General features: G+C 42.5%; 1 protein-coding gene across 1 annotated transcript in view; it reads right to left on the reverse strand.

The window, feature by feature from the left end:
• Window positions 1-8,444: 8,444 nt before the first annotated feature.
• LOC135042660 (zinc finger protein ZFP2-like) overlaps window positions 8,445-12,711 on the reverse strand; it is a 40,835-nt gene continuing 36,568 nt past the window's right edge. Inside the window, exon 5 of the mRNA XM_063955040.1 lies at window positions 8,445-11,070. Within this exon, the coding sequence (XP_063811110.1) occupies window positions 9,668-11,070 (1,403 nt within the window). The 3' untranslated portion in view covers window positions 8,445-9,667. The remainder of the gene's footprint in view (window positions 11,071-12,711) is intronic.

Here is a 12,711-nt window from a genome sequence, read left to right on the forward strand (position 1 = left end):
TTTTTTTTTTATGAAAATCTATTTATATGTTCCTTTAAGGTTACTTTTCATTTCCACCCCTGCCTTCATAATGCTGTATTTGTACACATATTATCAATAAGCATGGGGTTACGAAGACATTCTCAAAAATACTTTCCGGCACTATTTATGGTGTTATTTTCATATAACCTTTTTTTGTACCTAAAATTTTTTTTCATACTACTCATGATTATATTGCTATAAGGGGACATTTTATATCTTTTTAGCAAGTTTGTTTGTATTACGTCCTAAATGCAGGTCTGTGGAACTCATAATAACCAAATGCGTTCCACGATCGGGGCCTCCGTGAATGGAAATCCTAGATGCAGGTACACTACATCACCGCGGCCAATAGCACAGGGTCCGCGTGGAAACGGAAATCGTGTGCGTTCCAGACCGCGGGAGGAGTAACACAAACTGAGAAGCTCGCGCCACAAATAGGAACGAGTAGCGGACGAAAGCGGAAGTCAGGTGTGCGTTCCACAAGTTGGAACGCACACCCAATTACAGTTCTTTTTAATATTTTCAAGCATTTAAAAATAATTATTTTATGAATTTACCACCAAAGGGGTTGTGAAATATCTACATAAGACCCTCTAAAATAAGCCCTATGAGGTAACATATAGAGGGAGATGTTTTCTTGCACTGCGCAGTCTAAACCAATTACACCACAGCACTGAGTTTAAATATCCCCAGTTCTCTATTCCACCATACCTTGATAAAGGCTCCTTGTGAGCAGAAACGCGTTGGTATTGTGGGACAGACTGCAGCAGAATAAAGAATCTGTGAAGGTACCCAGGACTGCCATAGCCAGAGGAGGAACAGTGCTGAGATCCTGGGAGGTACTTGTTCACTATCTCACAAGCGCTATAGGGTAACCATCACTGGGGACCCCACTTATTCTGGTATGCACATTTGCCCCATCAGATGTTGGTGGAATTGTTTTTAATACTATTTTAAATTGTAGGCAGTTTTTTTTAATAAAACTGTACTTCACTATATATTCCTTCATTTTCTGTTCTTTTGAGGGAAAAAAGAGGAATTCTGTTCTAATTTTTAAGGAAGGATTAAAGTAATTGACTATTTCCTACGGAGTTAATATTCAAGCATTAATCCCGTATTACCCCGGTGGGTGCGCACATCTGCATCTTGTGCATTGTTTGGTGGTTTTTTGGAAGTGGCGGTGACCACTTCAGCGGACGTTGCAGCACTGCTGGTTTGGAGCGCTGGTTTGGAAAACTTTTCTTTACAACTTCTGTGCACAGATCAGTGGAGCAGATGAGTATTAACTTTCCCTATTAGCTTTTCCCACTGTGTTGTATAACGGATTGTCTTCCTTTGTCCATTACTGCATTTTATTGTTGAGTCCCTGTATTTGTACTAAATGTATACTTATCCTATCCCTTTATTTATATATATATATTTATTTATTTAGTGTCCCTTATTCCTTTATTTTATTTGTTTATTGTTCCTTATATATTCCTTGTATATTGATTGTCCCCCTCTTTTTGATTTTCTGAAGGTAGCAGGGAGTTAGCACTAATGAAAAAATGGGGGTGGCTGAGATTGGGAATCTCACTCAATGCATGTCGTGCATGATGTATGCACACCTGACACAACAGTCTGAGTGCGGGTACATCTGTGCGCAATGTGAGCTTATGTCCACCCTGAAAGCCCAGGTAACTGATCTAGAGCGGACCGTTATGCGACTGAGGAGCATTCACAATCTCGAGCAAAGTTTAGATAAAATGGTGGAGGAGTTGCAGGGGGATCACTGGTAGATGAGGAAGATCAGGTAGACAGCTGGGTCATGGTTAGAAGGAAGAAGAGGGGGAGGGGAAGATAGGACATCTCCGATCCCCCAAACCCCAATAAATTTGCCCAATTTGATGAAGGTTCTGAGGATGGCAGTGAGGAAATGATGTAACCGGAGGAAAAAAGATAGGTATCTAGTCAGATTGTGGTGGTAGGGGATTCTATTATCAGGACGACAGGGCAATCTGCTACAGGGACCATGATCGTCATAGTCTGTTGTCTTCCGGGTGCTCGGGTACAGTACATCGCGGACAGGGTAGATTGTTGGGAAGGGCTGGTAAAGACCCGGCGGACTTGGTGCATGTTGGCACCAATGACAAAGTTAGTGGTAGGTGGGATGTCCTTAAGAAAGACTATAGGGACTTAGGCAAGAAACTTAAGGCAAGGACATCTAGGGTAATATTCTCCGAAATATTACCAGTGCCATGCACTAGCCCAGGGAGGCAGAGGGAGATCATGGAGGTAAATGTGTGGCTTAGAGACTGGTGTAGGAAGGAGGGGTTTGTGTTCCTGGAACCCTGGGTGGACTTCTCAGTCAGGCGGCATCTTTGTCATGATGGATTAGAAGGTTAGAGGAGCTTTTAAACTAGGAGCCTGGGGGAGGGTTTAGCTAGAAGCTGCGGGTTAATTAGTGAGAGCAGTAAGGATGGGGGTAGTGAACAATTTGGGGGTGGAGAAGGAGGGAGCGTAAGATCAGATGGCAAGGGTATTTGCATGGGTATTGACACCGGAAATACTGACACAGGTATTGCCCAAGATATTCCCAATTTATTACCTAATGACGAATATGGCTCAGCAATACGGTATATAGAAAGTAATGTGCTTAGCATAAGGGAGGATACTAACATCAGGGGGGGGGGTTAGAAAGTCTTATAGGTCAGATAGAGATAGTAGTGAGGAAGGCTGTATTAAGCATGATGGGGTGGAAAGGGAGGGAGGAGAATAACAGTCAGTAAGGGGAAGTCTAGAAAGGCTCTTGTAAATATAGATAAGATACCACTAAAACAAACGGGCAATGGAGAGGCTAAGCTAAGATGTATGCTTGTGAAGGCAAGAAGCCTATCGGGTAAAATGGGGGAATTGGAATGGCTTGTATCAAAGTCTCAGTATGATATTATAGATATTACGGAAACATGGTGGAATGACTCTCACGACTGGGTTGCGAATTTGGAGGAATATTCTCTTTTCAGGAGGGACAGGGCTACCAAAAAGGGGAGGAGGGGTATGTCTCTTTGTTACACCATCTCTAAAACCAAACTTAATAGAGGGTATTTTCGGGGAGGCTGGAGATAACGTGGAGTCGCTATGGGGTGAGATCACAAGTGGGGGCACAGAGGCAAAGAAACTAGTCATTGGCACGTGCTACAAGCAACCAGATATTAGTGTACATGATGAGGAACAACTCTTACACCAAATTGAAAAAGCTGCGGGAAAGGGGGACATCCTAGTGTTAGGGGATTTTAACTATCCTGATACAAATTGGAGTAACGAATCATGCGTAATAACTAGGAGCAGCAGGTTCTTAAATACATTAAAGGATCAACGCTTAACTCAATTAGTCGAGGACCCAACTAGAGGTAAAACTATTCTGGACCTAGTTATTACCAATAATGTGGACATTATATCAAACACTAAAGTTGGGGAGACTTTGGGAAACAGTGACCACTATATGATCACATTTGACATCAGTTTCAAGAAACAGCTATAAGGGAACAACTAAAACATTTAACCTTAGAAAAGCTAATTTCAATATGCTGAGACAGGCACTAAACGAGATTGATTGGGAAGTTTTGTTTCATGGTAAAGACACAACGGAAATGTGGGATGCTTTAAAAGGGTTGCTTGATAGCAATATTCACAAATTCATTCCTATGAACAGTAAACGCAGGCGTACTAAAAACAAACCAATATGGCTTAATAAGGAGGTCAAAGAAGCAATGGCTAAAAAGAGGCGTGCTTTCAAAACATTTAAATCTAATGGAGGGGAGGAGTCATTCCAGCATTACAAGGAATGCAAAAAAAATGCAATAAAGTAATAATCGCAGCAAAAGTTGTAAACGAAAAGCAAATCGCTATAGAGAGTAAAAGCAATCCTAAACAGTTTTATAAATACATAAACAGTAAAAGGTTAAAGAATGAGAATGTAGGCCCGTTAAAAGATGAATTGGGAGCTTTGATAAACGATGATAAAATAAAAGCGGAAATACTGAACAATTTTTTTCCTCAGTATTCACCAGGGAGGATCAGTCGGAGAAAGTAGTGCATAAAGATAGTGATGGTAATGACTCTTGGCTGAATACTTGTTGTCCTTGAGAGACTAAGCAAAATAAAGATTAATAAATCACCAGGCCCAGATGGTTTTCATCAGAGGGTTATTACGGAGCTTAGGTCATAGCTAGCAAAACCCCTATACTTGATAATCCACAGTTCAAACAGATCAGGCAAGGTACCTAAGGATTGGTGCATAGTGGAGGTAGTGCCATAATTAAAAAAGGAAACTAAAAATAATCCTTGTAACTATAGACCAGTTAGCTTAACCTCTATAGTGGGCAAAATATTGGAAGGTTTCTTGAGGGATAGCATAAAGGATTATCTGCAGGTTAATAAGATTATTAGCAAAAGTCAGCATGGGTTTGTAAGGGACAGATCATGTCAAACTAACTTAATTAGCTTCTACGAGGAAGTGAGTGAGAATCTTGATCAGGGAAAAGCAGTGGATGTGGTGTATTTAGATTTTGCAAAAGCCTTCGATACACTGCCTCACAGGAGACTGATCATCAAATTAGGGGAACTTGGTCTAGGATATACTATTTGTACATGGATAGGTAATTGGCTGGATAACAGAGTACAACGAGAAATGGTGAACAGGATGTTCTCCAGCTGGGCACCAGTAGTCAGCAGAATACCACAAGGGTCCGTACTTGGCGCGCTACTATTCAATATATTTATCAATGATCTAGGAATACGCTTGGAAAGCACAGTGTCAATCTTTGTGGATGATACTAAGCTGTGTAAGGTAATTCAGATAGCGATGTGGAGCCTCTACAAAATGACTTATTTAAACTTGAAGCCTGGGCGTCTAAATGGGTAATTAGGTTCAATATAGAAAAATGCTAAATTATGCATTTTGGGACAAAAAACACACAAATATCGTACACTCTAAATGGGGAAATTATAGGGGTAACTGTGGTGGAAAAAGATTTGGGGGTGCTCATGGATAATAGGCTTATCAGTACACAATGTCAAAATGCAGCAAAAAAAGGCAAGTAAAGTGCTCACATGCATAAAACGGGGCATTGAGACCAAGGACGAGGATGTAATCCTGCCACTGTACAAATCATTGGTACGTCTGCACCTGGAATATTGTGTTCAGTTCTGGGCACCATATTATAAAAAAGATTTAGGAGAACTAGAAAGGGTTCAAAGGCGGGCTACTAAGCTGATTAAAGGGCTAGAGACACTGGAGTACGAGGAAAGGCTTCCGTATACAGCGTAGGGAAGGATTCTTCATGGTAAGGGTAATAAAAATGTGAATCTCCCTGCCGGAGAAGATAGTAATGGCAGACTCTGTAAATGCATTTAAAAACCGATTAGACAAATTTCTAACTAGAAAGGGTATCCAGGGTTATAGCATTTATCACAGTGACATTAATCTGGGAGTGGTAAGAGTCATTGTTGTCAATTGGTACTAAGCATTACATCAGCAGGTACATTATAATATGATCAGCTGATCACAGAATACAGGTTGAACCCGATGGGCATTTTGCCTCTTTTCAACCTCACTAATTATGTGACTATGTAACTATTACTTTATATAGGAGTTTAACCGTATTCAGACGCATAGCAAAAGAAACAACAGTAATAATTATTAGACTCGTATGCATTAGGCACATATCCAACTATTCATACTCAAAAGGTAGTTAGATACTTAGTGCTGTATTACCCAGCTCAGGAGAGTGGGATACGACGAGACTCACCTCACTTCCAGGACCGATCAATACGTTAGCGAACGCTGAGTGGATCCAGACACTAATAGTGTACACACTCGCCCCGTGAACCTACAGTGAACACAGATGCCCAAGTGAGCAAAGCAGCACCAGTCACACAGCCGCCTATGCTATGACTAGGTCCTTTTAGATACACAGTGTCTCAGATGGAAGCCGGAAAATGGTTCATGGGAGGGGTGAGCAGGGGAGCGTCTGATTCACCACAGCTGACATCAATCCAAGGGATGGTGGCCTCATACTACCTCTGGAGCCTATGATCCTGAAGGCCTAGCACGGTGCACCCTAGGTGGCAGCTGCGTCAGTGACTGGTAGTCTCCTCCAAAACAGTGCGGCTGTGTCCGTGTTCCCCCTCTAAGCAGAACCGATGCCTTACCTTCTCCCCATGCTCCGGTCACAGCCTGATAACTTCTGCTGGACTTGCTAGTATATCCGATGCAGACTCCCGCCAAAACAGCACTGTACATGTGGGTAAGCGTTGTCATGGGGCATTGTTGGAGCTACTCTTTCTAAGGTAGGTGTAAGACGCTTTTTAGAAAGATCACTCAAGAAAAAGACTATAAAAATAAAATAAGAAAGCTTATAGCTGCTAAAAACCAGAAGCCCTCTTGACCATGGTCTGGCTCCTGTCAGACCAAACAAAAAACAGTTTTGCCTGAGCCAGGAGGTGGGGATATATGGACGGGCCCACTGCATGCTGGGAGGTCAAAAGCTTTGACCATTTGGTGCAAATCCACTGTCGCATCATCATATCCCAATGTTAACCTGTGGATAACCTGTGGACCCTGCAGGAGAAAAAACTGTTACAGCAGCTGGGAGAGTTACATGAAATGAGGAGCTGGTGCAGCTGGTTAATGAGCTGGAGGATATCACAGGAACTATACAGCAGCTGCAGCAAATAGAGAGTCAAAATTTATCATAATGCTGATGCCATGGACCTGTCTGAGGCTGGCAAGGATGCTGATGCAAAGGAGATCCAAGCTGGTGGTGAAGGAAACCTGCAGAGTTCCAGCTTAGATGTGGAAAGGTGGCTCTCTAGGAGAAGGTAGATCTGATGGTGGGTGAAAAAGTGCCAGATGTGGAAGCTTCTAGGTACACATTGTGGATCTGGTGGTGGCTGTGGTCTCTCAGGGTCTGGTCTAGGATTGGCCATCAACTATTGATGATCAGGAATCATTGATGGTTTATACCTGATGATAACTAGTTTTACCATCAAAGGCAGAGAGCCAGGTAGTTATCCGCCATCGATAGTAGCTGTGAAGATACTGGGTTCCAAATCACTCAGGCACAGTGGTAAATGAAAAACCAACAGTGGTTTATTGAACAGAACGGGCTATAAACAGCTCAGCACACCTCTGTAATCCAATTCCACATGACAATTCCCACCACAAACTCCTGACAGAACATCACTTCTTAGTCAAGGAGCATAGAATCTCTTCCAGCTCTCTGGTTAGCTCTACTTGTATCCCCCAGAAGCTTCATATTACATGGGGTGTGTGTGACTTCTTTGTCTAAGGATCTTACAGCATTGGAATACAATACATATTCTAATTAGTGATGAGCGGGTTCGGTTTTACTCGGTTCTGAAAACGGCATCTTATTGGCTCACGGATGTCACGTGTTTTGGATAGCCCATAAGGTTCTGTTTTGAGACCCGAGTAAAACCGAACCCGCTCATCACTAATTCTAATCAAGGTGATTACATCAGCCAGAGAGCAACCATGTCTGGTCAGCTCACTGTTGGACATCTAAATAATCAACTCAGGCATATTGTGGCATATTCTAATTTTTAATAATTTATTTCTCAATGTTATTTTTATTTTTTGTGTGTGTTTTTACATGTGGAATAACTGTGGTTTTTAATTCACTAAGCCTTTCGGATGTATAGTACCTATTAATCATACATGATCAGCCAGCGCTGGAAATTCTTTTCTTTTGCTGTATATTTATCCACCAGGGGATTTACCACCCCTCTTACCAGCTGCTATTGACAGCTCTCATCCTCTCTCTTCTTGGCAACTACCTGGTGGTTCTGTGGTCATCTCAGGCAATGAACCTCCCAGATAAACATGAAATGGTCATGGAGATGGGCCTGGGCTCTGTGAAGTAGGTGGAACAAGCAAAGTTGTGTCCCTTCTGAAAGGGCAATTGTGAATGGTGAAGGGAAGGTTTTTGTGGGTTAAGAGGGAGTTATGCCATATATCCCAGAAACATGGGTCCTCAGCCTATATGATGTGCCACCATTAATGTGGACACTGTCTTGTCCGACCAAGCTTGATTTATGGGCTTTGTCATTTTTTTAAGCAGGATAAAGGCTGATTTTTTTTATTTCTGCAGTGGACTGGAATAAGCCCAGACAGTCCCACTTCCATTATACCACCGGAATGTGACGGACAGTGACCACCGTGCCATCACTTACCTGTATGCTTACACAAAACAGAATGATGGAACACTTACACGGTTTCTTTACATCTTCTGGGGTCCACTCCGAGATTAGACATTATGGCGTAATTACTCAGATAGGAATATAAAACAGAATAAAAAATAAAAGCTATAATGCAATAATTAGATGCAAACAAAAGCTTTTATTATAAAATCATACAGGGGAGTATCCGCACCATATAGATGTAACATACAACAAACCACTGCAGATGGAACTCAGGTGACTCTAATGCACATGATAATGTACAGGGTATATATGGATAGGATCTTGTATCTGAAAACACTCGACACTCCTTATCAAGATGAGTGACTGCAACAAGTTAGGCAAACTAGAAGAAATGAAAACAAGTTCCAATGGCCGCCATATTGTCGTGCAGCAATACAGATTGTGCAAACTGGTATTAGACATTCACATTTACACAAAGCACAAGATACAAAATAAACAGCAGAAAAAAGACCTAAGCATTTGGGATGTATTATTTAGGAAGTAAATAGAGGTACATTAATGAAAAGCGTGAGTAACAGTCACCAGTCTGCTTGTGAAGGTCTCTAGAGTGGAGGCCTCTTGGACTGTGCAAGGCAGTGAGTTCCATGGTCAGGGCTGCAAAGCTAAACGTTCAACCCATAAATGAATGACAGGAGATTCTTGGTACTGCTGGTAACAGTCCTTCATCTGTAGAAGCCAGCAGGGCAGTAAGGAGGCAGAAGCTGCTTCTAGTTCCTTGGACCATGTAATGTTGGGCTGGGAAAGTCAGTTAGCCAATTATGAAATAGATTTGTCATCTTACAGGCAGCCGGTGAAGGGAGAGGAGAATGGGTGTTATGAGGCAGGAACGGGCTGGTCAGGTAACAGCTTGGCTGCTGCATTCTGTACTAGCTGCAAGCTCTGTAATTCTTTTGCTGGGTGACCCAGGTAGATGGCATTGCAGTAGTCTATGAACTTCTGAGGGAATGAAGTGCTTGATTCTGGCTATGGTCCACAGACTGAAGAATGAGGATTTGTATGTGGCAGATACCTGATGTCTGTGTCAGCCACATACCAGGACAACACAAAGATTCAGCACATGTTCAGTATTTTCAATTCTGAACACCAAACCATAAATCCAGATGGTTGGTAAAGCTGTAGTCTTGTCCTTTGTTGGGGAGCTTCTATTATGTTTCACAAAGAGTGAGTCACAGCCAACTGGTATCATCCACCCCTGGCGCTCAGCTAGACCATTTAGGATTGGTATTAGGTTCTCAGTACATGGAGCAAAAAGCAGGTAATCAGCATAGCAGTGGTAGACCAGGCCATGATGTCTGATTATATCACCCAGTGGTAGCATGTATATTTTATAAAGCATAGGAGATAGGATTCACCCTTGAGGAACATTGGACGACAGTGATAATTATACTCCAGAAGATGTCAATGGTTCCGTACTTGGGTAATGTCTAATGTGTTCAACAAGAGCGGATTTATTTCTCTCACAGCATGAAAATGGCCTCTCACCTGTGTGACTCTTCTGATGTGTAACAAGATTTGATTTATATGCAAAACATTTCCCACACCCAAAACAGGAATACGGCTTCTCACCTGTGTGACTTCTCTGATGTGGAGCAAGATCTGATTTCCGTGCAAAACATTTCCCACACTCAGAACAGGAATATGGCTTCTCACCTGTGTGACTCCTCTGATGTATAACAAGAGATGATATCTGTGCAAAACATTTCCTACACTCAGAACAGGAATATGGCTTCTCACCTGTGTGACTTCTCTGATGTGTAACAAGAGCTGATTTCCGTGCAAAACATTTCCAACACTCAGAACAGGAAAATGGCTTCTCACCTGTGTGACTTCTCTGATGTCTAACAAGAACTGATTTATGTGCGAAACATTTCCCACACTCAGAACAGGAAAATGGCCTTTCACCTGTGTGAGCATGCTGATGAATAACAAAATGTGATCTCTGTGCAAAACATTTCCCACACTCAGAACAGGAATACGGCTTCTCACCTGTGTGACTTCTCTGGTGTATAACAAGAAATGATTTAGTTGCAAAACATTTCCCACACTCAGAACAGGAATATGGCTTCTCACCTGTGTGACTTCTCTCATGTTCAACAAGAGCTGATTTCTGTGCAAAACATTTCCCACACTCAGAACATGGAAATGGCTTCTCACCTGTGTGAGTTCTCTGATGTGCAACAAGACGTGATTTCCGTGGAAAACATTTTCTACACTCAGAACAGGGATATGGCTTCTCACCTGTGTGACTTCTCTCATGTCCAATAAGAGCTGTTTTCTGTGTAAAACATTTCCCACACTCAGAACAGGAATATGGCTTCTCACCTGTGTGACTGCTCTGATGTCTAACAAGAATTGATTTCGATGAAAAACATTTGCCACACACAGAACATCGAAATGACCTCTCACCTGTGTGACTTCTCTGATGTGTAGCAAGAGCCGATTTATATGTAAAACATTTACCACACTCAGAACATGGGAATCGCCTCTCATCTGCTTTAGCTGGCTGATGAGTAATAAGGTTTGTGTTCTGTGCAAAACATCTGGCATCTATAGAACAGGGAAACACTGTATCTACTCTCAGAGCTGTAACAGATGCACCAATATCAGAGTGATCAGGAGAACATTTCCCAGGATCAGAGGAATCAGCTGATAGAGCTGGATGTATAATTGGGGTAATGGGGTTAGCTCCTGGAGAATCCTTTCTACTGTCATTATCGGTTATTTCAGAATCCAGGGATAATGTTAGATGTCCTTCTGAGATATTCCTGCTTGTGTGTCCACCTGCTGGAAATAAAATACATTATGGAAATATAAAATGAGTAGACAAGACCCAGGGTGTTACAGGATACAATATATAATTCTATAACTGACTTTTTTTACCTGTAATCATTACTTTTATGTTTATTAAAAAAAATAAGATTTTACTTACCGATAAATCTATTTCTCATAGTCCGTAGTGGATGCTGGGACTCCGTAAGGACCATGGGGAATAGCGGCTCCGCAGGAGACAGGGCACAAAATAAAAGCTTAAGGATCAGGTGGTGTGCACTGGCTCCTCCCCCTATGACCCTCCTCCAAGCCTCAGTTAGGATACTGTGCCCGGACGAGCGTACATAATAAGGAAGGATATTGAATCCCGGGTAAGACTCATACCAGCCACACCAATCACACCGTACAACTCGTGATCTGAACCCAGTTAACAGTATGATAACTGTAAAGGAGCCTCTGAAAAGATGGCTCAACAATAATAACCCGAATTTTTTTGTAACAATAACTATATACAAGTATTGCAGACAATCCGCACTAGGGATGGGCGCCCAGCATCCACTACGGACTATGAGAAATAGATTTATCGGTAAGTGAAATCTTATTTTCTCTAACGTCCTAAGTGGATGCTGGGACTCCGTAAGGACCATGGGGATTATACCAAAGCTCCCAAACGGGCGGGAGAGTGCGGATGACTCTGCAGCACCGAATGAGAGAACTCCAGGTCCTCCTCAGCCAGGGTATCAAATTTGTAGAATTTAGCAAACGTGTTTGCCCCTGACCAAGTAGCTGCTCGGCAAAGTTGTAAAGCCGAGACCCCTCGGGCAGCCGCCCAAGATGAGCCCACTTTCCTTGTGGAATGGGCTTTTACTGATTTTGGCTGTGGCAATCCTGCCACAGAATGTGCAAGCTGAATTGTACTACAAATCCAACGAGCAATCGTCTGCTTTGAAGCAGGAGCACCCAGCTTGTTGGGTGCATACAGGATAAACAGCGAGTCAGATTTTCTGACTCCAGCCGTCCTGGAAACATATATTTTCAAGGCCCTGACAACGTCAAGCAACTTAGAGTCCTCTAAGTCCCTAGTAGCCGCAGGTACCACAATAGGTTGGTTCATGTGAAATGCAGAAACCACCTTAGGTAGAAATTGAGGACAAGTCCTCAATTCCGCCCTGTCAGAATGAAAAATTAAGTAAGGGCTTTTACATGATAAAGCCGCCAATTCTGACACACGCCTTGCTGAAGCCAAGGCTAACAGCATCGACACCTTCCATGTGAGATATTTTAAGTCTATCGTGGAAAGTGGTTCAAACCAATGTGATTTTAGAAAACTCAACACAATATTGAGATCCCAAGGTGCCACTGGAGGCACAAAAGGAGGCTGTATGTGCAGCACCCCTTTCACAAATGTCTGAACTTCAGGTACTGAAGCCAGTTCTTTCTGGAAGAAAATCGACAAGGCCGAAATTTGAACCTTAATGGAACCTAATTTTAGGCCCATAGACAGTCCTGTTTGCAGGAAATGCAGGAAACGACCCAGTTGAAATTCCTCTGTAGGGGCCTTCTTGGCCTCACACCACGCAACATATTTTCGCCCAATACGGTGATAATGTTTTGTGGTTACTTCCTTCCTGGCTTTGACCAGGGTAGGGATGACTT

Source organism: Pseudophryne corroboree, unplaced genomic scaffold, assembly GCF_028390025.1.
Source record: "Pseudophryne corroboree isolate aPseCor3 unplaced genomic scaffold, aPseCor3.hap2 scaffold_832, whole genome shotgun sequence".
Lineage (NCBI taxonomy): Eukaryota > Metazoa > Chordata > Amphibia > Anura > Myobatrachidae > Pseudophryne > Pseudophryne corroboree.